At 46.4% G+C, this 25,919-nt stretch overlaps 2 protein-coding genes across 7 annotated transcripts in view; one reads left to right on the top strand and one right to left on the bottom strand.

Annotated features, from left to right (window-relative positions):
• The first annotated feature begins 5,988 nt into the window (after positions 1-5,988).
• RLBP1 (retinaldehyde binding protein 1) lies at positions 5,989-13,660 on the top strand. The gene is made up of 7 exons (XM_063091952.1): positions 5,989-6,000; positions 6,280-6,408; positions 7,650-7,854; positions 9,505-9,683; positions 11,805-11,963; positions 13,095-13,205; positions 13,502-13,660. The coding sequence occupies exons 1-7, from the start codon at positions 5,989-5,991 to the stop codon at positions 13,658-13,660; spliced, it is 954 nt and encodes a 317-aa protein (XP_062948022.1).
• Positions 13,661-25,100: 11,440 nt separating this feature from the next.
• The window catches only part of ABHD2 (abhydrolase domain containing 2, acylglycerol lipase), a 95,892-nt gene continuing 95,073 nt past the window's right edge, over positions 25,101-25,919 (bottom strand). For all 6 annotated transcript variants that reach the window (XM_063090327.1, XM_063090322.1, XM_063090324.1 and 3 more), the window contains one exon: positions 25,101-25,617. In XM_063090327.1, the coding sequence (XP_062946397.1) occupies positions 25,421-25,617 (197 nt within the window). In that variant the 3' untranslated portion in view covers positions 25,101-25,420. The remainder of the gene's footprint in view (positions 25,618-25,919) is intronic.

Below are 25,919 nucleotides of genomic sequence, written 5' to 3'. Positions count from 1 at the left end.
AAGGGATTGCAGTGACCAGACTTCTGTCCCCTGGGAAAGTACAGTGATGTCACATTCCCCAGGAGCCAGGGGGCAGGTGTGACGTCCTTAGGCAGTCACACCTGTGTCAATCTTGCTTCTTGAGGAGGGGCAGCCTTGTGTGTTGAATGATGAGAAGGCTTTAGAATAACCCCAACTCCATTCCTAACTAGCCGTGTGGCTTTGGGCAGGTCCCCTTACTTTTCTGACTCTCAGTTTCCTCTTCTGAAAAAAGGAGATTATACTCTCTCCCACATCTGGAAGGATTGGTTGAGATAACACTGGGAAGGCACCTGCCACAGTACAGAATGGGAGCATAGCAAATGCCAGCAGGTAGAGGGAGGCAGGCCGGGGAGCCCAGGGGTATCTGCCACTGTGGCTAGAACAGGTGTCTGGCCCAATGAGGGCAGTGTCTCCTCTTACACAGTGGCACTACTGTTCAGGCCAGAGGAGATGGATGTGAACGTGACTCTTGGGGTGGGGGGAGGGCAGGATAAAGGCAGGAGAAAAAATGTGAGCAGAAGATAATGATGCAGAAACCTCTTCTTCCCCAAAAGGGCCTTGTAGCCTGCCAGTATCTTGAAAAGCTCTATGCAGCCCATTTCTCTCAAGGTGATGCCTTTAATTCAAAAGTGTTGGTGCATAGGAATATTCTTTGTGATGGAGTCCATCACCTGACATTGATGGACCCTCTTCCAGGGCCTCTATTGTTCCTTCCCATGGGGCAGTCTGGGCTCTTATTCTCATCATCTCCCATAAACCTCACCCTATGAAGTACCTGGGGAGAAAACCATCAATCTCATCCATATTAGTTTGCCAGGGGTGCCATGGCAAAGTACCACAGATTGGGGGCTTAAACAACAAAAATTCATTTTCTTACAGTTCTGGAAGCTGGAAGTCTGAGATCAAAGGGTCGGCAGGGTTGGTTTTCTCTGAGGCCTCTCTCCTTGGCTCACAGATGGCCATCTCCTCCTCCCCTTGTCTTCACGTGGTTCTTTCCTCTGTACCTGTCTGTGTTCAGATTTCATCTTCTTATAAGGAGAGCAGCCATATTGGATCTAGGGCCCACCTTAATGACCTCATTTTGACTTAATTACCTGTTTAAAGACCCTGCCTCCAAATACGGTCACATTCTGAGGTACTAGGGGTTAGGACTTCAACATATGAATGGGAGGGAGGGCACAGTTCATCCCATGACATCTTCTTACTTGTGAAACAACTAAGGCCTAAGAGGGTCAATGGCTTGTAGGAGGCAGGGCCAGGCCTAGAATCAGGACAGGCGACCCTCCCTCTCAGCTTGCCCCCACAACCCAGCCCCATTGCCTTGCCCCAAAGAGGAAGAGGATGGTGGGCAAGGACAGTCCTCTACCTGCTTCTCTACCAGTCTTCCAAGCTGGTGGGAAGTGAGAGGTCAGGCAAGGTTAATAAGATATTTTACATTCTTTTCCTTGTACTAAGTCTTCAAAAATCCAGTAGGTATTTTATATTTATAGCACACCTCACTCTGGACTGTAAATTCTTATCAGAAACTTCATCACAAAATTTACAGTTGGTGAAAAAAAAATAGAATCACACATTTAAGTTGTTCCAAACCTACTTAAAAGTTTTCCAAAAACTGGGGCCGGCCTGTGGCTCACTTGGGAGAGTGTGGTGCTGATAACACCAAGGCCATGGGTTCAGATCCCTTTATAGGGATGACCAGTTAGCTCACTTGGGAGAGCATGGTGCTGACAACACCAAGTCAAGGGTTAAGATCCTCTTACCGGTCATCTTTAAAAAAAAAAAAAAGTTTTCCAAAAACTGAATCCAGAATCAGTTTTTAAGTTTAAATTTAATTAAAAATTTTTAAAATTTAAAAGTCAGTTCTTGGTTTACATTACTCCATTTCAAGTGCTAAGAAGCTACATGTGGCTAAGACAGTGCAGGACTACATCAGTAGAGAGAAGAATGATAGAAATGAGGGATTTCCCAGCTCTAGAGGAGACTTCAGATGGAAACAGCCCTAGAGCCAGACAGCAATCAGAGCAGGAGCCCAGGGACGGGGCTGTTGGATGCAAAGAGTTCAATATGACTCAGGTGCAATCCAAGATCTAAGCACAAGGCATCACAGTCTGCTCTAGAGGAAGGGGTCCAGAGATGCAGGAGAGGGCAGGTGTTGGTCTCGGGGCACTTTCCCTCAGGGACACTAGGGTGTCTGGAGAGGACACCAGAGAGTGAAGAGATCCCAAACCTGTCCAAATAGGAATGGGTAGAAAAGCAAGAAGTATGTCTAGGGAGAATCAAAAAGCATTTTTGGGGCTGGATTCTGGAGAATGACCTGTGCATAAGACCTTGATCCTGTTCTGGGCACCTCCAGGAGGAAAACCAGGACCAAGGGTGGGTATTATTAGAGGCTGCATGGTCTCAGACCAGGGATGAGTTTTTAAACAAGGAGAGCTGTCCATTTAGTGGAAACGGAGCTCCCTGCCCTTGGAATCCTGGACAGAGAACATTCTAAAAGAATCACCTCCTTCCCACCCCAGTGGAATATTGAAGCAGGGGCTGGTAAGCCACCTGTTGAGGAGCTGCAGAGGAGTTTCCTGCTGTAAAGAGGGTTGGATAATATGAGTTCCCTCTACCCCAGGTGCCTATTGAGTCTGTATTTGCAGTAACTGCCAACATTTAGAGTACTTGCTAAGTGTCAGGCAGCTGATCACATGAGCTAAGTACTTTACTGTCATTTCATCCTCACTAAAGCCATGAGCCTGGTCCTCTAGTTATCCCCGCTTCTCAGAGGAGGAAACTGAGTCACTGAGTGGTGAAGTGATTTCTCACAGCTAGAAGGTGCCTGAGCTAGGATTTAAAAATGGGCAGTCTGGTTCCAGAGCATACCCCTACTACTACACCATACTGCCTAGAAGGCAGGTCAGCCTGTCTAGTCCTCTCCCTGCTTGGCCTTAACCAGCTACATTTCCCAACTGGCCCCACTCACTGTGGAAGTGAGAATTATCACACCAAACCCTGCTGACTGAGGGAGAGGGTGAGCAACAGGCCTAGATTCACTAGAGTTGCCATTGCATCTGTAACTGTGTTTGCAATTTCCCTTCACCCCTTTGCATGTCTTACCATGGGGGGTGCTCTTTCAGATCCCCCTGGGATCTTGAGGGCAGAGAGGGCAGAGAAGGGGAAATGGGGCTGGCCCAAATCCCAGCCCCACGGCTGGCTTCCACATGGCTGAGCAAGAACTCCGGAGAAGGAGCACACAAAGGAGGGCTTTCATGCGCCTCTAGCCAGGCCCTGACCTCTCCCATCTCCCCCCAACCCCCGCCTGTTCTCCCATTGCCTCTCCTCTGGGCCTCCTGTGAGCCTGATTTAGGGTTTAAGGATTTAACAGGAAACTATGGGCAGTGAGAAGTTCCTTGTGACACACTAATCTCAACCTGCTGACTGGACCACGCCCCCAGTGGAGGCAACCTCCAGAGCTCCAAAACAATTCAGGTACCTGGTGGCCCCAAAGAGGAGCAGCCAACCTGTCAGGTAAGTCAGTACCTGGGGCCAGCCTGGGCCAGAGAGCCTGGGACTGGAGTGAGGAGTCAGGGGTTGGGGAGACCATATCTCAGGTTGCTTGTAAAACTGAAACCAATTGGCCATTCTGCAGACTGAGCCAGACCAATCTGATGGCAAATTTAGCAAATAAAAATAAGGACACCCAGTTAAATGTGAATTTCAGATAAACAACAAATACTTTTTTTTTTTTTTTTTTAAAGATGACCGGTAAGGGGATCTTAACCCTTGACTTGGTGTTATCAGCACCATGCTCACCCAGTGAGCTAACTGGCCATCCGTATATGGGATCTGAACCCATGACCTTGGTGTTATCTGCACCGCACTCTCCCGAGTGAGCCACAGGCCAGCCCATAAACAACAAATACTTTTTAAAGTATAAATATGTCCCAAGTATTGCATGGGACATACCTATATTAAAAAGTATTCGTTATTCATATGAAATTCACACTTAACTGGGCATTCTGTATTTTATCTGGCAACCCTAAATGGCAGGGCATAGCATTGACATGGTGTGAGGGAGGGGTAGGCATTTTTTTCATTGTATGCAGCTTGTAAATCAGTATTTGAAAAAAATTAAAGTTAACAGCTTGGGTATGTTTAGAAAAGAGTTGCTGTGCAGACTTTGACTCTCTAAGATCTAGGATCTTGTCCTGATAGTCTGCTTAACTGGCTGGGGGTGTCCAGCCACTATCCCTTCTTTCTGAACTTCTCAGGGCAATTCTGTCAGCATCTCTGTTCCCATTCCAGCAAAACCCGAGTGATAGCACAACAGCATTTTGGTCTGTCTGTCTATATGCCCACAGAGAGATGGCTTTTGTTTCCTGTGGGTGGATTACAGCCCCCCAGAACTTCCCTGCCCTTGTTGGGGCTGTGGAGTGGGAGGGGCAGAAGATGGAAGACCTCAAATATTCCATGGGATTCTCCAAATCTATCTGTGCATGTTGAGATAATGATCAGTATGATGCTAAGAAAGGGAAAGGTAACAATATTTTAGAGCAAGACACTGTGCCAGGCACATTACAGAAATTGTATGGTCTTCATGACAATTCTTTTTCATAGGTACTGTTGATATCTTCAATTTGCGGGTGAGAAAACTGAGGACCAAAATGGTTAAATAACTTGCCTACAGTCACCCAGGTGGTAAATGGCAAAGCCTGATTCAAACCCAGGTCTCTCTGACCTTCAAGGTTTCTATGATAGTAGCTCTCCTAAAAGAGTTTTCCTGAAAATGTGTTGGCTATAGCTGTCAAAACAGACTTGGTGGAAGGCAGACATAGCTTCAAGTCTCAGCTCTGCCACTTACCAACTGTGACTAGGTGACCAAACTGACCAATGGAACATGATCAGAGGCAGGAGCAAGATGGGGAAGGGTCCTTGAAGGCACTGGGGACATTTAGGTGTGAGGGGAGAAAACCTGGAAACAGAAGAGCTGTCTTCAAAAATACCCATTGTGTAAGCAGGTTGTCATGTGGACTATGGATGAGATTTGTTCTGGGGCCAAGCACTGCTTATGTGTACATTATTTAATTACATTTCTTAATCCTTCCATCCCATTTTACAGGGGACAACCAAGAAAGGTCAAATCACACAGCCTGCAAGTGGAAGAGACAGAATTTGAACCCAGGTTCAACTTTTGTGCTGTACCAGGCTGCCTCTTGGTGCTGACAGGAAGTCACAACTTGGGTTTGAGTCTTGATCCCTGGCTATTTCTGGCTGTGTTACCTTGGAAAAGTCATTTATTCTCTCAGCCCTGTTTCCTCCTATGTAAAACAGGAACAATAATACTATCCCTGGCTCTGAGATAATGGATTTGAAAATACATAGTGCATCAAAAAGCACAAAACACATACTCAATATTATGATTATGTAACTGGTCATCACCTCTCCTGAGAATGAACGTACTGGGGAAAGGGCTGGGAAGTTTCTAAGGTACCCCTTGGGCTGGGGAAGGAGGGCCACAGAAGGGAGGAGGGATTGCTTTATCCTGCAGTGATCATGTAACTGAGAATGTAGTCTGACTCTAGTTTTTTCCTGGCTGGGCCACTTATCTTAACAGCTGAGGTTTGAGGTATTTGTGTGTGTACCCCTCCTCAAAGCAGTGTTTCCCAGTGTAGCCCAAGAGCCATCTCTTTCAGAGCCACCTGGGGTGCCTTAAATTGCAGTTTCCTGGGCCCCAGCCCAGACCTCCAAAGTCAGAACTGCAGGGTATGGAGCCAAGGCAACCGCATTTCTAACAAATGCCCTAGGTGATTCTGATGCACTTGAAAGTTTGAGATCCACTCTTCTGAGACAATAACAGGATGGTTTTTCTAATACCACTGCAGCGCTGACTTCTTCTCCTAGAGAAGAGGCTGCCCGGAGAGGCCAGGATAGAGGAAACAGGACCCTTCTTTTTCTGAGGACTCAGTGTCTTCCAGAGGCAGTATGTCGGAGGGGGTGAGTACCCCTGTTCTCCAGGGCTCTCCTTCATCCACCTTTCCTCCCTCCTGCTCTGCCTCCCTCCCTGCTTCTCCATTGTCTGATCTACCCTGGACTATGGACATGCACCCCTACAACCTCTCTGTGGGCACTGATCCCCCACAAAGGGAGGAGACCTAACAACAAGCTCAGGCAAAAGCACTAGTTTAGGGTCTGAGCAGGCCCATTTGCCTGGCTTGCTCAGGCTGCTGGGGAAGGGGGGCTGTTCCTTGTTCTTTCTGACTCCTCTCTGCCCAGATGGGCACGTTCCGCATGGTCTCTGAAGAGGAACATGAGCTCCGTGCCCAACTGGAGCAGCTCACGACCAAGGACCATGGGCCTGTCTTTGGCCCCTGCAACCAGCTGCCCCGCCACACCTTGCAGAAGGTGAGGTGGCGGGGAGTATGGGAAGGGTCAGCCTAAGGAAGCAACCTGGGGGGAATGTGACAGCATCCTCCCTCCTGTAGAAGGGTCCAGCACTGGCTCTCCAGGTCATCCTGGACCTGGTAGACTGGCCTGCTCTAGGGGCCATCCTAGAGGTGAGGGCTATGGCAGAAAATGGGCTGACTAGACACCTAGGCCAGCCTAATCCAAAACTACAGTCTGGAGCCCCTGAACTAGGGATCATTCTAGACTCAGACATAAGAAGCACTGGTTTAGAAGTGGCCCTGGGGAACAAGGATCCAACTGCTGCCCCTACTGGACAGGCAAGAGGCCTGAATTCTAGAACCAGACCTACATCCATCTTGCTGTGTGACCTCAAGCAAATTGCTTTCCCTCTCTGTGTCTTACCTTTTGTACCTATGAAAGACAGTTGTTGGACTAGCTCAGGGGAGACCCGACTCTGTGGAGGTTGGCAGAGCTGCCTTAGGGCTGATGGGGAGGATGAGAAATGGCTGAGCTGAGCCTGGGCTCCTGGCTTCCATCTCCACTTCCCTGGGCACCTCAAGGGAAAGGTGCTATTAGCTCCCCCACACTTGATTGCCCTCCTCTCCCTTCCCCCCTCATGCTGTCCAGGGAGAGAGCTGCCTGAGGCACACTGAGGAGTTCTCTTAGCCCAGCAAAGGGAAGGAATGTGAGGCTCTGGGGCAGGAGGCAGCTACCGTCTGCTGGGGATCTTTGTTTTTGAAAAGACCCAAATCAAGCCTGGGAAGGAGCAAAGTGAAGAGATTAAAAATGGAGCCTGATTAGGAGTCTCAGCTGCATCCCCACCCAAGGGTGATGTTGGGCAAGAATATCTTTGGCTGGATGAACCTCAGTCTGTTCATCTGAGAGGTGGGGATAAGAATACCAGCCATGACGGGTTGTGGCAAAAATGAAAAAAACAATGCATTTAAAGGACTTAGCAAGGTGCTAAGTAAGGACTCAGTAAATGTAGGCAGTTATTGTTAGAAACGTCTAGATCGTGGGCTATATCCTGCAAGCAAACCCAGGATGAGCAGTTTGACCTAATTTTCTCCAAACACAATCTGAGGTGCCGCAGTGCAGATGCAGGGCAGAAGAGCGGTGGCCCCAGCTGCAGCCGCCTGGGCTCCCTCAGCTGGTCTGGCTCTGGTAGGAGACTCATCACACGTGTCCTGCTCCTTCCCCGCACCTACCTGTAAGTCTGTGTTCCCTCCCTGTTCCAGGCCAAGGACGAGCTGAATGAGAGGGAGGAGACTCGGGAGGAGGTGGTTCGAGAGCTGCAGGAGCTGGTGCAGGTGCAGGCGGCAACCGGGGAGGAGCTGGCCGTGGCGGTGGCTGAGAGGGTGCGGGAAAGGGACAGCTCCTTCTTCCTACGCTTCATTCGCGCGCGCAAGTTCAACGTAGCTCGAGCCTACGAGCTGCTCAGAGGTGAGGCTCCCACCAGAGGGACGGCCCTGGGAAGGCGAGAGGAGGTCATGAGGATGGTGTTCGCCCTCACCCAGGCAGAACTGAGTGAGACCCCCTTCCGTGGCGTGTACAAGTCACTCTCTCTTAGCCTCCATACCTTTACCTGTAAGATGGGCGTGTGTGTAAATTCAATAGCCTCCAAGGTTCCTTTCAGCTCTGACAGTGAGTGAATGAGTTTGTCAGGACCAGATTCCTAGAGGTCTGGCTCCTCTCACCTCTCTCCCAGTCTTGGGACTCAGTGAGTAGAACTGGGGTACCTAATTTGGATGAAGAGAGGAGGAGTCCTGTCCCTCCGCCCCCCATCATCAGAACCCAGGCTTTGGCAGGGAGGTAAGTACATACCTTGCTCACTGCAGTTACCTAAATCACATGTACAGTGGAATTGAAGATGGTGCCAGTCTGGGAATAAGCCATGGGGACAGAACGGCCCTAGCCCTGCTGGCTAGATGAAGACAAGTTTCCTAAAGAAATCAAGTCTTTGGTGCTGGTGGAGGGTAGGGGTGTCTGAGCAGGCCCTCTGCAGCCTAATGATTTTACTTCTATGTCTTCCTTCCCCAAATGTTAATTCAGTGCCATGCTGTGCCAACCACTGTTTTAGGCCAAAACAGACGAGAATCTCCTGCCCTTGTGGAACTTATATGCTAATGGTGGAAATAATAAATAGGATGAATAAAATAAAAATATATAGAGTGTTAGTGATAAGGGATAAGGACAAAAATAAAGAAGGTGGATATATAGAACCGAGGGGTTGAAGTTTTAGGTAAAGTGGCCAGGAAGGCCCCAGTGCAAAGGGAACTTTTGAAGAAAAACCTGAAGGAAATTAGATATCTGGGGGAAGAGCAATTGTGCAGAGGGAACAGCAAAGATAATGTCTGGGTGGTGGGATGTGCCCAGAGTGTTCTAGAGCAGTGAGGTCGTTGGCATGGAATTCTCTTGGCAAACGCTCCCCCAGCACCTCCTCTTGGGGCTCAGGTTTGGCTGTGCAGACTGCCCCACAGAGGCAGGGACCTCTTCAGGATGGGTATGGATGGGGTTTGTGGGTAATAGAGGTGCTGGAATCAGAAAGGGCCTCTGTGTCCTGCTTGGGGTTTGGCAGCACCACGTTCTCCCAAGTGAGCTAACCGGCCATACCTATACAGGGATCCGAACCCTTGGCCTTGGTGTTATCAGTACCACACTCTCCCAAGTGAGCCACAGGCTGGCCCTCCTTGGGGTTTGGATTTTATCTCAGGGGCTTCTTCCCAGCCCTGCCCACACCCCTATTCAGCTAACCCTGTGCCCAGCTGAAAAACCTATGCCTTGTCCCCATGGGAAAGAAAATAATAAGAAATAATCGTCCTCATATTTAGGACTATACCTCATGTTTGCACAGTTTACAGCGATCTTCACACCTTGAATCTCATTTGATTGCCACAACAATTTGATGAGATAGGCCAATATTATCATTCCAGTTTTTGGAGACATGGGGCTAACATAGATTGAGTACCTGTGTCTGGAGGAGCCAGACAGGAGCCCAGATCTCTCACTCCCACCTTGTGCCACCCCAGGAGGGGGGATGAGGTAGAGATGGACAGGCTTCCTCAGGGGGCTCCTCGGTTCTCCCTCCTCTAGGCTATGTGAATTTCCGGCTGCAGTACCCTGAGCTCTTCGACAGCCTATCCCTGGAGGCTGTCCGCTGCACCATTGAGGCTGGCTACCCTGGTGTCCTTTCTACGCGGGACAAGTATGGCAGAGTGGTCATGCTCTTCAACATTGAGAACTGGCATAGTCAGGAAATCACCTTCGACGAGGTCAGTGGGGGCTCACCTGGCTCCCTCCCAGCCTATGGGCTGGGTTTCCTCCCCCTGGCCTCTACTGGATTCTCATTCCTGGCTCCGCAGGAGGGAAGGTCTATGGAGGGGGAAAGGCAAGTAGCCATCTGCCATCAAGCCCTCTCCAGGAAGGGTGAGAATTCCTAGGATGTGCCAGGGCAGCTGGAAAACCCGGCAGCTTTGCAGGCGGGGCCTGCTAGCCAATAATCCCTACCAAGTGCCAAGTGGAGGTAACAGATGTGGCCCATGAACTGGGGGAAGCCCTCCCAAATGCTGAAAGCTGAGAGAACATAGAGAACAGGGATTAGTGGACTGTAGGCTGGAAGAGATTCTGGAAAGCACAGATTCCAACCTGTTTAGCAACCCAAGTTCTTTGCCCTTATGTGTATGTGATTTTTCTTGTCTGAGCCCTTAAGAGGGCTGCCCCAAGTGGGGGAATTAAGATTTGTCTTGGGAGAACTTTGGCATGTGCCACCAAGCCTTAAAAATATTTTAAAATTAAAAACAATAGTACAAACTCATTTTAGAAAATGCTATCTAGTTGTCCCAAAACCATTTATTAAAAAAATCCATCTTTTCCCAGTGATTTGAGATTCCGTCTTTATCATACTCTGTATTTCATATGTACTTGGTCTATTTCTGGACTTTCTATTCTGTTCCACCAGTCTTTTTGTCTATTTGTGCTCCAATACTACACTGTTTTAATTATTGAGATTTTATGGCATATTTAATATCTGTTAGGGCTAGTTCTGTCCTTATGGCTCCACTTTTTCGGGATTTTTCTAGCTGTTCTTGCATGTTTATTTTCCGCTATGAACTTTAAAGTCAACTTGTCTAGCTTCAAGAGAAACATTAGGAGTATTTTTACTGGGATAATATTAAAAGTAAATAACAAATTGGGAGGGCCGGCCCGTGGCTCACTCGGGAGAGTGTGGTGCTGACACCACTAAGTCAAGGGTTAAGATCCCCTTACTGGTCAGCTTTAAAAAAAAAAAAAAAACAAATTGGGGAGAATTGGCATCTTTATGTATGCCACATCGAGAGCCAGTTGTGTTAGCCACAAAAATGGGATGTCTTCTCTCTTATTCAAGCTTACTTTTGAGTTTTCAGGAGTGTTCTGAAGTTTCTCTCACAAATGTCGTGCACATTTCTTATTAGATTAATCTTAAGTATTTATTTGTTGTTTCTATAGATGAGGTTTTCTCTTCCATTATATCTTCTAATTGGTTACTGTTTGTATTGTGAAGATCACAATTTTTTTACGTTTTGTTTTTAATTGACACATAATGGTTGTCTTTGTATGTTAATTTCATATCCTGCTATTTTGCTGAATTCTTTTAAAATTTATGTTAGTTTTATAATGGATTCTCTTAGGTTTTCTAAGTATACAATCACATTATCTGTACATAGAGGAGATAGTTTTTCTTCTCCTTTTCTTCTTATGTACCTGATTTATTTAAAAAATTTGATTGCATTGGCCAATACTTCCAACATACAGTTAAATGGTGGTGGAGATAGTAAATGTCCTTATCTTGTTCCTGATCTTAGAGGAATAAGAGACTTAAAAATATATATTTTTTATTACATAAGTGATATCTACTCATTTTAGAAAATACAAAAAAATCACAAACAAATTTAAAATTATTCACAATTCTACTATCTAGAGATTTCTACTATTAACATACTTCCAGTCTATTTTTTTCTATATACACACACATTTTTTAAAATATAAATTGGATCATACTCTACCCTAATATAACATTATATCATTAGTCTTCTGTATAATTTTTAACTGTTCCTGAGTATTCCTTAGCATAAATGTACCATAATTTCATCAGTCCCTTATTGTTGGACATTTAGGTTGTCTCTAGTGTTTCCAGTAAATAAGAGTACTGGGATAAACATTCTGGCATCTAACCATGGATGCAATATTCAAGGTTATTTTCTTGGAATACATCCACGGAGGTGGAATGTCCCAGATCAAAGCCTGTGACAAATTGCTTCCAGTAGAGAATGTACCAGTTAGCTCTCCTCTAAGGACCTTGAGCCTTAATTATCTTTGTGAGTTGGATCTCCCAGTCTGTTCACTCTGTGCCCAAGATCTTGCAGGCATATTGCTTCATCCTGGAGAAGCTACTGGAGAATGACGAAACGCAAATTAACGGCTTCTGCATCATTGAGAACTTCAAGGGCTTTACTATGCAGCAGGCTGCTGGGCTCCGGCCATCAGATCTCAGGAAGATGGTGGACATGCTCCAGGTGAGGCCTTAGAACACTGTCCCACAGGGACCTCCCACAGGTGGGGAGGCTGAGAGGCTGGGCCTGGTTTCCCAGTTTCATGGTGCAGGGACCTGAGAAGTTGACCACCTAGTGCCATAAAGTGCAGTGACAACCACAATTCCAACCACAAACACTTGCATGGTGATGGACAGTTTGCCAAGTATTTACATTCATTATCTCATTGACTCCTCAAAAGGATTCTCTCCCTGCTTCCCTACTTCACTTTACAAACTTGAAAACTGAGGCTCAGAGATTTATTTATTTATTTATTTATTTTTAAAAGATGACCGGTAAGGGGATCTTAACCCTTGACTTGGTGTTGTCAGCACCACGCTCACCCAGTGAGCGAACCGGCCATCCGTATATGGGATCCAAACCCGGGGCCTTGGTGTTATCAGCACCACACTCTCCCGAGTGAGCCACGGGCCAGCCTGAGGCTCAGAGATTTAGGTGATGTCTCAAAGTCACACAGCAATAAAGTGGCAGAGGCCAGACTTGAACCTACATCATCAGACCTGGAACCCCACGCTCTCTGTCCACATATATCATGTTGCCTCTCTTTGAATGCAAGTTTACTCTGAAAAAGGGATGTCACCAACCCCCCTGACAACTCACTCCTATGTAGACTGATGTATCAGGAATTCTTTCTTAGAGCTACCTTAGATCTGCTCTGTGGGGATCTTGGAAAGGAGAGGTGGGGGTTGTGGGAGGGGCTGAAGGACAATGAGGCATAACAAGAGTGTCCCTGTGGTCTATAAAGTTTTCAGTCCTCTCAGCAGCCAAGTGGGTTTGAAAAAACTCAGTCACCAGAACATAAAGCAAGGCTACCATTTCATTTCTTTACCTAATTCCAGGAATTTTTGCATCTGCAGGGAGATGGTTGGGCTGTATGACTTCTGGGACTTCCTCCCTGCAGTTTGGAGCCACAGTAAAGCCAGGGATCCCTAGTTGCTGGCTGGGGATGGAACCTTCAGTGGGCTTTCCTCCAGGGCAACCATATGATGCTGGACAAATCTGTCCTTATGCCATGGGGAAAGGCTGTGGGGAAGTGAGTGGGAGCCTCTGAGGCCATTGGGACAATGGGGTGGGGGTCTCTCTCTGTCACTGCAGGATTCTTTCCCAGCCCGATTCAAAGCCATCCACTTCATCCACCAGCCGTGGTACTTCACCACGACCTACAATGTGGTCAAGCCCTTTCTGAAGAGCAAGCTGCTTCAGAGGGTGAGTGTGTGGCCTGCCCAGGGCAAGTGTTGAGTGAGTCAGTGAGTGAATGTGGGGTTGGATCAGGAAGGAGTTCATGAGACAAGAAAGGTGAGAGTGGAGTGGGGTGGGAAACTCTGGACCCTGGTCCTGAACTGAGTGGATCCCACTGACAGCACAACATGGAGGACTGTACAGAAGTATATCACCAGGCAAAGAATGCACTCTGGGGCTTTGTCCTCCTGTCTGTCTCCTTCCCTCATCTCTCATTCTCTGGGCACCTCATGCTCAGCTATATCTCCCTTGCTTCCCTGCAGGTCTTTGTTCACGGAGATGACCTCTCTAACTTCTACCAGGAGATTGATGAGAACATCCTGCCCTCTGACTTTGGAGGCACACTGCCTGAGTATGATGGCAAGGCCATTGCCGAGAAGCTCTTTGGCCCCCGGGTCCAAGCTGAGAACACAGCCCTGTGAAGACATCTCCTGCCGTCTAACTGTAGTTAGCATCCCTGGGCCTCTCCTCAGCTGTCCTGGACTCAAGGCTGGGGAAAGGGCTGCCTGAGGTGACTGTGGTCCTCCTGAACCTCCATAAACTTGGGTGAGCTCAGGCGTCACCCTCTTCTCAAGTTGGGGGGCAATAAAGCCGGGGAAATTCCCTTCAACAAGAATTGGGGGCAATTATATTCCCAACTGCCTCTGAAGCTTTAGGACAGTGACTTTCATGTGAGGTTGAATTTCAGAGACTCTAATTAGGCTTCTCAATAATTTCCTTTGTAATAGAGTTTGGAGCTTAGTGTCTATGAAAACAGGCAAAGAGGCTGGATTAAAAATCTCCCCTCCCCCCATAATACAATAAACAGAAGATAAAAGAAGGGGGATATAAATTTGAATGATTTGGCAAATGCAGTAATCTTGGTGGCATGTGGGCAGGCAGGGGTTTTTCCGCAGGGGGTTTTCCACATGGAATTCCAGGGTGGGAGCAGCCTTGAAGCTGCTTCATTTGGGGTGGGCTGCTCCCCTTGGTCAGGTGCAGTTGGATGTGTGTGGTGATGGCCAGGAGCTTGGACCTCTTTCCAGGGTGGCAACCATGTCCTGCTCCATCATCTGTGGGGGTGGAGGGGGGGGTGTCTCTCCACCAAAAGCTCTCTCCTCCAGACCCCTTGCCTTGATGGATGGTTTTACTTAGTTTTACGGGTGATATCTTCTCTGTGCACTCTCTCAGTCCTCAAGTTATACAGTTAAAGCTCTTCTTTGTCTTCAGTCTCAGGCACTTTATAGTGATGAATTTACACTTTCCAAATGTGCGTAGTTTGACAAATACAAGTGCTTTCCTTCTGTGGACTTGGTGGTCCTCAAGTGTTTGGTGATTTTTGAGTGTGTGCTCGTTTTTGTAGGTGAGAATCCCTGTTAGAAGACTCTGTTTGTGGAGCATGCTGCCCCCTCTTGGGGAAGTGCTGGATTCTTCTCGGCATAGGGCTCCCATCCCAGGCACTGACAGAGGCTTCTCCCAAGATGCTGTATTTACTTTCCCACCTGGAAGCAGACACTCATTCCTGTTGTCTGGCTAGTGGTGGTAGGTGAGGATTGACTGCCCTGGTTGCTCCCACCAAGGTAGCCCAGTGAATCAACCCAAGACTTGTCAGTTCTTGCCTGTGGGGTCACCTCCCCTCCTTGTGGGTATGAAGCACCCTTGGTGCTGCACCCACCTTTTGGGGCAGAATCTTTCAACTATTTCCTGGACTGTGGGTTCAACCCAATCCCATTGGCTTTTATACTTCTGGGAATTTCTCTGATCCACTGAGACTTCTCTTTCTTGTTTTCAGTGAGGCTATGTACATGTATATGTGAATGTGCATATATATGCATTTATTTCTTACATCCTTTCTTTCATTCCTAGGGTTTGCAGTGTATGCTCATTACCCAGGCAACTTCCTTCTTTATGACATTCACAGTCAACAATCCATAGTCATAAATGATATTTACACTGGACATCTGAGTTGCAGGAGGATTCATAGCAGATTATTATGGGTAGAAGGGTGGGAGGCTGACCAGTGAAGATTTTCCCCCAAGCCTCTCTTAACTACTTTTTTTTTTTTTTTGGTGTGGGAAGGCTGGTTGGTGTGGGAAACTGACCCCTTGACCTTGGTGTTACAAGGCTGTACTCTAACCAACTAAGCTACCCATCCAGCCCATTCACTACTTTCTAAAAGTTGAGGCTCCCCTTTTTCAAATCAAATCTTACATGGAACCTTGGGATGTAAACATAAAAAGAGTGAAGCTGCTCTGGTTGAAGAGGGTTCAGCAGCTTTACTTCTCGCACCCTGAGGTATCCCCTAGGAACATCTGGAGCTAAGAGGGTATTTCAAGTAGGAGAGCATAGGCCACTATGTCCACTAGTGCTGTGGGGTCAAGCGATAAGAATGGAGACTAGCATTTGCCAGGATGGAGGGCATTGCTGACTTGAGCAGAGGTGTTGATAGAGTGGGGGTGGGATGAGGCTGATTCAAGAATCTTAAGGAATGAGTATTTTTTATGTTTCAAGATATACTTCTAATTGATTTTTAAGAATTGTATCCCAAATCTGAGGGAAACAGTGGTTGATCCCTGTCGGTTGACTCCCATCTTTTCCCCAGCCCCTTATTGCCAGGAGCCCTCCTGGACATGGCCCAGCCTCACCCTCTGATTTATGGCGGCTCTGAATCTATGAGGATGTGGAGACAGCTGCAGGCTGATGCTGACCAGGAGGGTCTTGGGCAGCATTAGTCTCCTACTCAGCCCAAATGGGTTGCCGGTGTCCCCACTAAAGTCAGCAGTGCTAGGGCCTCAGGGACCCTGTCTGATAAGAAAACCCAGTGGCTTTCTGAGGAAGAAGCAAGCATAGGGTTGGGACCCAGTGAGCCGGCTCTGACTGTGGGCTTGCACCGCCCCCTGCTGGCCTTGTCCTGGCACTGCCCCTCCAGGGACAGTCTGGGCAGGAACTGGGGGGGGCTGGGGCTGGGCCAGGCATTGCTTGGGAAGGTGGTGCTGCCTTTGGGAGAATGTGTCTGAAGACCATGAATGTTAAAACAATGTGCTCAGCCTCACAAAATCCCAGATGCCTAGGTGTGATTCCTACAAGTGGTGACACCCCTCTCCTGCCACCCTGGCCCTAGAATTAATGAGATAGAGGAAGAGAGACAATAAAATGCCCTTTTGAAAGCCATCAGCTATGGAAAGGGGAACAGCAAAGCATGAATTTTATAACAACCATTTGGTAACCATAACAGCTTCCTTTCTGGAGCCATCTGGGGTGAGGCAGGGATTCTGCCTCATAAAAGTAATGTGGACAGAGAGTTGGAAGGTGGCAGTGAGGCATTTCTGCCATCCTAATGTGGATTTTCAGAAAATGGAGACAGCAGATTCTGGAGGAATCTGGAGATTCATTGGAGGCAATTCATCAAGGTGTGGGTGGAGATTTCAGTAGGGAAATGGGCCACCAGCTTTAGAGACTCTCTGAACAAGATTGGCCACTGCTCAGAGCCTTGCATTTATCTAAGGGAAACTGGAGGAGGCTAATGCTGCCTGGCAAAGGCTTCCTGGAAGAGGTATGCCTTTGTATCAACTCAAGCCAGCTAGGAAATGAGGTGGAGTCACCTAAGGGGAGAATTGGACCATTCCACTGCCTGTGGAAGCATGGCTCTGGTGTTGAGAAAGCTCAGCAGTGCTGGGTCTAGAAGCTTGCAGGGCCCCTAGAGCCTCACTATTCAAAATGTGGACCCAGGAGAGGGCAGCAGCTGCCCTATTTGGGGCTTGCTAGCAATGCAGAATCTTAGGCCCACCTCAGACATGCTGAATTAGGACCTACATTTTTAATAAGACCTCCAGGGGATTGCACATTAATGAGCAACCTGGAATCCTTGCAGGGAGCTTTAAAACTAGATGCCTGAGCCCCAACCTGACAGATTCTGATGTACTTGGTCTGGGGTATAGCCTGGGCATCAAGATCTTTCTAACTTCCCCAGGTGGCTCAAATATGCACTAGTTAAACCTTATATGTTGACATATGGAGAAAGTGAAGATATGGAGGAACCTACACTGGCAGGTATTAATATCTAAGGATTTAAAGACAAACTGCACTTGAGCAGAGGACAGAGAAGCAGGGCTTCAGAAGACTGACTCCTTCAACCTGGGCTGCAAAAGCCCATGTGGGAAAGCAGCAGCTGACAGGCTAAATGTCCCAGAATAAGTACAAGTTCCTCCCTGAGGCTGTGCCTGCAAGTCGCCCTGGCAGCAAGTAGGACACATGTAGGTGAGTACACCTTGATTTTGCAAGGTGACCATATGAAGGAAAAGATTAGGATCAGGGTTTGATGTTGCACACATGTGGCTTATCAGCACTTCCAAGCCCAAGACTGTTTTTGGAAACTATATTCAGACCCATCTCTGCTTTCTACACGAGCCCATCAGTTAGACACCTCTGTATAGAACTGCCCCATGCAGACATTTTTCTTCTAGTTTCTGCATTTCCTGGGAGGTATTTATGAATGCGAACCAAATAAAGCCAAAGCCACTGCCCAACATAACATTAGCACTTTGAAAAATATTTATTTGGTCATCTTAATATCCTGAGGAAGTCATTCTTATTATAATTATTTCCACATCTTACAGGTAAAAATAATAAAAATAAGGCTGGCCGTTAGTTCCCTTTGGAGGGGATGGTGCTAGTAACACCAAGGTTTGTATCCCTGTACCTGCCAACCACCAAAAACATAAATACAAAATAAATAAATAAATAAATAAATCTGAGATTAATTCCTGCTTAGGGTCAAAGAGCTAGAAAATGGCTAGGATGGGACCCTAACCCAACAACTCTGACTCCAAATCCCTTTGGCTCTGTACTACTTATGCTCTGTTTCAGACTTTGTTTTATTTATTTCTGGGGGTGGGGCAAGTGCAGGTAGGTGAAGGGAAGAGGAACAATGAAATGAGAGCTTCAATTATTCCAGGTCAGTTTCACCAACCATCATCAGATGAAGAAATAACTTTAAGAGGAAACCAAACTGTCTTCAGTAGAGATGCTGGGGTAATTTCAAATGTGGTAGATAGCATGAACCAATTTCTGGGTGGCACATAGCCACAAAGAGAGAGGGGTTTATCCTCTTTGGGGAGAGTTCAGCAGTTCAAGGCCAGACTGCCTGTAATGTCTTTCAGCCACTCAGATATACGGCTGGCTTCTTCATGCACCTCCCTCTAAGGCCACCCGATAGAGAACTGAGTAAGGGCAGCTGTCATATGGAAGGCCCTCCAGTTAGGTGTTTGGTCCTCACTGTGGGAAAGTACTCCCTGCATGACTGGAGCTGAGGAACCTGTTCACAAAAAGGTGTAATACAAATGTTAGCGCTATCGGGGCAGTAAATGAGGCAAGTGCCACTGAACACAGATGCTATGGGATGGCCTCAGGAGAGGTGCAGCTGTATGCTGGTGGTCCTAAATGACCGCACTGGCATGCTGCTGGCACTGACATACCAAACACCCTGGACCTGAACTCTCTTCCGTGTAGTTTTTTTCACAGGGAGTATTCTTTGCAAGTTAATTTTCTTGGATCAAAATAGTCTGGCCATTTTGTAGGGGACAGAAAGTGTGTGGGGGTGGGTGGGGGGGGCAGGTGGCTTGCTTGCCAGAGAGGGATGAATTTTGAAATTTGATACTGGGCATTCTTAGGTCTTGTTAATGCATACCCTTCAAAGCCAACACTCCCCAACTGCCCAGCTTTGTCAAAGGTTTTGCATGAGCAATGAGCAAAGAGAGCTCTGAGTACAAGGCTCTTGGGAGTGGTACCACTCTCCTGGGTGAGCCAGTGCTTGGCCCCGGGAGGCCCTTAGCTTGGGTTCAGACAGAAGCAAAGGAGAAGAAAACACCACCACCACCCAACCAACCCAATATGATCTTGATTTAGGTAATGTTCACCACGTCTTTTCAAAGAACATGACTGAGGGCCAGCCAGTGGTTCACTTGGGAGAGTATGGTGTTGATAACACCAAGGCCACAGGTTCGGATCCCTATATAGGGATGACCGGTTAGCTCACTTGGGAGAGCGTGGTGCTGACAACACCAAGTCAAGGGTTAAGATCTCCTTACTGGTCATCTTTAGAAAAAAACAAAGAACATGACTGGAAAAACACACAAGTCACATATTGCGAGCCCTGATTACCTCTCACCTTGCATTCTGTCTACATGGTTCACTTTATAAAGTGATTTACATGTTGATATCTCACTTATTTCAGTTCTTGGCTTTCTTGACTGGAGAGGATGGGCTTGTGAAGGCACCTGTTGGCTAGTTCTGTCTTTGGTATTTGTTTGCAAGGCTGGGTTAACATTAACTGTGGTGGTAAATTGGTGCTTTACACATTTCCATTAAGCTTATGCTTCAGTGAAGACACAGGAAGAATCTTTTTAAACAGGAAACCCCACTGTACAAAGGACACACAGCCACACCACATTTTTAGTCTTTATTTTTTAAGTAAAGAAATTCCATTGAATCAAAGATAACAAAATTACAGTTTTTTTTTGTAATGATCTTTGTTTACCACCATACAGAATTAAAGTAGAATCAAAAGTAATATGAGAACATAAAGTGATCAAGGACACCATTGTTTAGTATAACTTCTTGATAAAGGTAAATATCCTCATATTTAGAAAAAATTGCATTGCTAGTTGCAAATCTTAAACACCTCAGTGCTGAAGGATCCTATATTTCCCCCCAAAGATCCAGCAGCATGGAGGCTTTCAGAACACAAACTCAAAAATACAGTATTTTCAGGGTAGCATTTTAAGATTCAGAAAACCAAACAAAACCAAAACAAACCAGAATTAGGAATGTGAAAGTCATGGTTCTCAAAAATCAATCTGGAAGCAGATCTGCCAACATAAGTTTGTGGCTGATGAGTCTAACCAGGAAACGGAGAGATGCAAATCGGCTCCACCCTCCCCACCCCTCCCCCCACCCCTGGCATCACTAAGGCAGCTGCAGTGGCAGAAGTCAAAAGCTCAGGTACAGTGAAGGTCTTCCTGAGGCAGTGGGAGAGACCCAGGTCGTCTGGAACTGGTGTGGAGGGGTGACAGGGTTCTACATGGATTTGTGCTTTAGGAAAACTAAAGAGGCCAAAATGAAACCTGAACAAAACCTAACTTCTATACCCAGGAACTTTGTCTACCCACATGAAGAGCCTGGGAGAGAAGTGGTTGGTGCTGAAACCAAGAGGGTCGGCAATTATTCTAGGTGACTCTTGGCTGCTCAATGTGGATGGTCTGGAAGAAGAATGCCCATTGAGACAAAGAGTATTTCTGCAGGTGCTATAAGTGGACGGTCCCCAACTTATGGCAATAGTGCATTTTTTTGGCTAATGGGGACCAAAATGAGAAGAAGGTAGGTTTTGTAGATTTCATTACTAATTGATAGGAGTTTAGTTTAAAAGCTGAGAACTTCATGAAACTCAGAATATTAAGACTTAATCCACCAGTTAGAAATTAACTTCGGCTTATTCATTAGAGATACGTGAAAGCTTTACCTACATACATGCTGGGAAAAACAGTTCAGAGAACACGGGGGACTGACTCTTCCAAAATGAGCAGCTATCTACTTTCTGGAGTCTGAGAAGGGCTGGCAAATTGGATTCTGTGGCCTGCTTCCTAGGACCACTATGAGAGGATGCCTGGGCTACAGCATCTGGATGCAGTAGCAGCAGCGACACAGGCAGGAAAAAGCAGCCTTTGCTTTGGATGGCATTCCAGTTCTCTCTGCCTGCAGAGGCCGGTTCCCCTTTCCTTAACTTCAGATACAATTTGGCAAAAGCAATCCTACTTTATAAAGAGGGGGGCACTTACCTCTGCTTAAATAACAGAGGTGGAAGAAAACCTTTCTCTCAATCACCTGGCCTCTAAATGCCACGAGCAGGCCACTTTTCATGGCTTTTTGAAGCATCCAAGTAATCCAAAGCAGCTTTGAACAACACAGTAATGCCAAGAAGGAAAGAAAGGTGCTGGAGATGAGGCATTTGGCTAGTCTGGATCTCTCATATTGTTGGGGATTGGGGGCGGATAAAGTGACAAGGAGTCTACCGGCGACTTAAGGAAATTCTCCAATTTTGCTGTGACTTTGCTTCAAAATTTCACAGTGGAAAAATTCAAATTATAATGCCACAATATTGTTGTAATACCAGGGGATTTTCTAGAGGCAAGTTAAGGCTTTCTGGGCAAAGAAAACAATTCTAGGTGATAGTGTGACAGAATGCTGCAGTGAAATGCTTCTTAGTAACTCTCCTGTCCTGCCTAAAGGACAAAGACCTGTGGGTTTCTTCAACTTGACGTGATGTTTCAGTGATCTTTATTTTAGCTCTAAGTCAGAATCAATGCCACAGGAAAAGAAAAGCCTCTCACATCTCAGACATCTGCTTGCCTGGCAAACACAAACAAGAACGCATGTATTGTTTCCTTGGAGCTGGCAAAAGAGATCTCAAGTCACACAGTTACAAAGAGAGCTCTCATTCAGATGCCAGGCATATAAGCTCAGCTACCCAGAAAGTTTAGCTTTAATGAAGACTGTAGTTTTAGAATAAAAGCCTGAGCAGGAAGGATTTCTGCCCTGGGAATTCTTAATGCTCTGCCTTAGTCACACTGAAGGATGAAGATATTCTCATTCCAATGGCCAGCACCTGCCACAGTCACAAGACCACCCTTAGAACAGCAAGGATACTGCGATAACAACGGAGACTCTGAAGAGAAGCCAGTCAAAAACACAGGGCTTTGGACAATACCAAGGGTCATCACCAGGAAAGGCTCAATACAGAACTCTCTCTCTCCAAGCCCCCTCTAAATGAGCCTTAAGCCTTGCCATAGTTGTTTCCACCTGCAAGCGCTGCAGAAGCCAAGTTCAGGCAAATGTTCAGCAGTGTTCAGGCAAACGATATATAGATAGATGAAGTGGACTTAGAGAGGTCTAAGGTGAGGAAACAGACTCAGGGAGGTGAAGTGCCTTGCCCATGGTCCAATGTGAAGTAGAGACAGGGTAAGAACCCAGGCCTCTCGGGCCCTGGTTCAATAACACGATGTCAATAAAGGAACACTCCTCTTTCAGGCATATTTTCATCTTTATGGTAGGGCATATAGTTCCCTGTAAGTGTAAAACACTGCAGAGAGGTTAAAAGAATATTGTAACAGCAAACAATTTTCTACCCTCATTCTGCTCTGAAATCATTGATGCAAACTCACAGCAGGAAAGATAAGTTTTCTTCAAGGCTGTTAAACTCTCTTCTAACATAAATGCTTTAAAGAGACTTGACACCGTTTTTTAAGTCAGATAATCCTAATGTGACTGAGAGCACTCATCATCAATGTCTTCAAATTATGTAGGAGGCAGGGAGGACAAGAGGAGAAATGCGGGTGCTTTTTCTCCCTTGGTTTTAACAAGTTATTTCTGCAACAGAATTGGCTGGATCTATGCAATTTATAACCTTAATTTGATTTTAAAATATAACATTCAAACACTCTTTAAAAATTCAGCCTTTTTTTAGCCCCAATAATAGGACCTCAATAGCAAGAAGAGCATTCACATTATCATCAGAAATGAATGACTGGGAAGAAAAGCAAGGAAGCCTGGAGGAAGGAAAAAAGATGACCTACATATAAAATGCCACTGCCTCATTTATTAGGCAAGTTTGCATCTCTGTAAATTCAATGCCTCTGTGCTCTCATTCAGGGACAAACAAGAATTTTCCTGTAAGCCAGCCACAGACAGTCACATTCTCATTTCCATGCCTGAGAGCCTAAAGCTTGAACAAAGGGCTTCAGTTGATTTCATGTGAGCCAAAATGGAATGTAAGTGCCATTCAGTCACACACTAAAAAGATTTCAGCTGGGACATGGCCCTCACAGTCTTGGGGTGTAAATTCCGGTTCTGCGGCAATAAAGGCTATGTCCTCAGCCCTGCCTCTCCTCCATGGGAGTCACCAGGACCGCCCTGCAGACAACGCTGCAAGCACTGCCCCCTCCATTTGTGTGACAACAGGACTATCTCTTCTCTTTTTGAATGGGGATGGTACCTGGCCCACTACTTTGTCAGAAGAGATCAAGAGTTGTGGCCTCATGCAAATGAAAGGAGCCTTTCACTTCCTGGGATCGTGATTCAATCCTATAAAGTTATTGCTTGGTTTACCTATTTTCACAAAAAGTTTTGAGAAATGAAGGTAGTAGCAGGAAATATGACTATTTCTAGATTACAGCTATGGCTGAGTGGAGGGAAAGTAACAGAGGAGAGGGACTAGCTTCCAAATTGATGGGTAGATAAAACAGTGCCAATCTGTGCTAAAAGAACATGAAAGAAAATGCATTAGAGAAATAACAACTTGGGGGAAAAGCCACAATGATAGAATTTGATAAGCATGAGAAATTATACCAAAGCTAAGTTGAGACCACAGAAAATTCAATCTTTTGAAATAATGGCTGTTTTTGATATTATTAGGATGATCTAGTGATTGTCAAAAAACAGCTTCTTCAGGTCACAGATGCTACTGTCACAGTCACTCAGACCAATGCCCAAATTATATCCACCTGTGGCCATAAGGACTGACATTCAGGTGATCAGTGTTTCCATCCATCCCTTATACACCCAAACAGGTCCACTATTTACATTTTAGTCTGTCCTGGAGTCACAGGAGATGAATCAGGGAAAAAAAATTTTTTTTAATATCTAGGCAATTTCACTCATAGTTCTGTTTAGTTCTAGATAGCAACTGCTGATTTTTCAAAGTGCAGGGTTTTTAGATATTCAAGTACCACAGGATTAGAGAAAAGGAGTACTTGAAACCAAGAGTGACATTTTCAGTTGAGAAGACACACTTTGGAAAGATATATCCAACGGACCAAGAATATAGGCTATTACATTAAAAATATGGTTTCAAAATAACCTCTTCGGTTGGAAATATTTTTCTCCAAGCTCAGATCCAACTTTTGAATTGTTTGGTATCAAAAGCCAGAGTTACAGAGACCTGGGTTAAAAAAATAAAAATTACAATTGAGTGCTTTATTAAAAAAGACCCCAAAACCTCTTTATGTGAAATGAGGGACAAGAAAAGAAAGGCAAATGATGACATCTACAAGCTTAGACTGGGACAACAGCTCCCAGGTTCCCCTGGGGGAACGTTTTCTCAAACCTCAGTAAACTGAGTTTGTCATTGAACTTTAGAACTGGTAGTGATCTCGGCAATCTACCCAGACTGAGTCCCAAGGGACTTTTCCAGGGTCATATAGCCAGTGAGGAGCAGAGCCAGGGTGCAGCCCAGATGCTCACTTCTACTTAGGGCCATTTCTGAGACATCACAATTCAATCACACAGGGCAGCTACATGACAGGCTTTGCTGCTTTGGAGGCCCCTGGGAATTAGGGGACACCTCCAACTATGATATTTTTTTAAAAAGAGCTACCAAGATGTTTCTAATGTAAAGGCGCCATAGGACAGTATTTCCCAGATTTGCCTGATGATGAGAATCACCTGAGGCACTTATCAAAAATCAAAATCCCCAGACCCCTTCCCAGCCCCACTGAGTCAGCCTCTCTAAGCAGAGGGACCTGAGAGGCTGAATTTTTAACAAGTGCCCCACGTAACTCTCAGCAGCAGCAAAGTGTGGGGAAATTGTCTTAGAAAATAGTGAGGAAGAAACTTGGCTTGTGACTCAAAGGAATTTCCCTTGCCACTTAAAGGTCCATACTCCAGCCTTGGGAGGCCCAGGTCCTCAGGCTCCCAAGCTGAGTTGTGACTTCAGCATTGTCCTAGAATGGTGAGCTCTTTTCAGTGTCTACATAAGGACACATACAACCACCACAAAGTAACATACATCCTTCACTGTTCTCAGGGAAAAGCCTTTGATTGGCAAAGCAAAACTGCTGTTCAGATACACTTTTAATAGGGAAACTAGATATAATTGGCTTAAAAGCAACCAGACACTGAAACTGGACAGGAGGATGAGAACCCTGTCGCTTGTCATCATGGCTAACAATGCAATGGAGAAAACCAATAACTAAGCACAAAAATAGCCTGGAGCTCCCAAGGATAGCCGCCTCCTTAGAAACAGGTGTGCATGGTGGGTGGCCCTCCGCTGATGGTGTGAGGTCAGATCCAGGTCACTAAGGGAAATGGGAGACCTGAAACAGCAGGTGAGGTTCCAGAGGAGGGCCACTGGAGCGTGCCTGAGTCCGGAGGCCTCACTCTGGGTCAGCCTCCACTTGCTCCGTGTCGGAGCACTGCAACTTGTTACGTTCCCACTGGCAAATGGCGTTGGCGTACTCCACCACCAGCTTGTCCATCCATGTCAGGGGCTCAGGGAACAGCACAGAGCCCTCAAAGAAGCCGAGGTGGCCCCCATGCAGAGGCAGCACAAACATGACGTTCTCCCGTTTCTCTGTAGGGAAAAGGCAGCTGAGTTACTGTACTCTAGTGAGCTCCAGGACAAGAGGTGCAAAAGTGACCTGGCTGGGATGGCCTAGGCTTTCCCCACATGGAAAAGTCACCTGTGTGGGAACTCAGCCTCTCCTCACTCTGCCTTGTTCGCCAACGTGGGGCAGACCTTTGGTGGGGCAGGCAAGATAGTAGGATCTAGCGGATTTGGATACAGCAGCTTGACTTTGGAGGGGAATGCGCATCAACTTAAGAAATCTCTAGAATTCTAAGTGGTTCTCAAACATGGCTGCATAGTAGAACCAC

Source organism: Cynocephalus volans, chromosome 3 (assembly GCF_027409185.1).
Source record: "Cynocephalus volans isolate mCynVol1 chromosome 3, mCynVol1.pri, whole genome shotgun sequence".
NCBI lineage: Eukaryota > Metazoa > Chordata > Mammalia > Dermoptera > Cynocephalidae > Cynocephalus > Cynocephalus volans.
This window is presented reverse-complemented; position numbering and strand designations above follow the sequence as displayed.

Bases quoted from the DNA above. Each gene is read 5' to 3' on its own strand.
- RLBP1 (XM_063091952.1), top strand. The intron at 6,409-7,649 runs GTGAGGTGGCGG...TCCCTGTTCCAG, and splicing joins CCCGCCACACCTTGCAGAAG to GCCAAGGACGAGCTGAATGA. The intron at 11,964-13,094 runs GTGAGGCCTTAG...CTGTCACTGCAG, and splicing joins AGATGGTGGACATGCTCCAG to GATTCTTTCCCAGCCCGATT.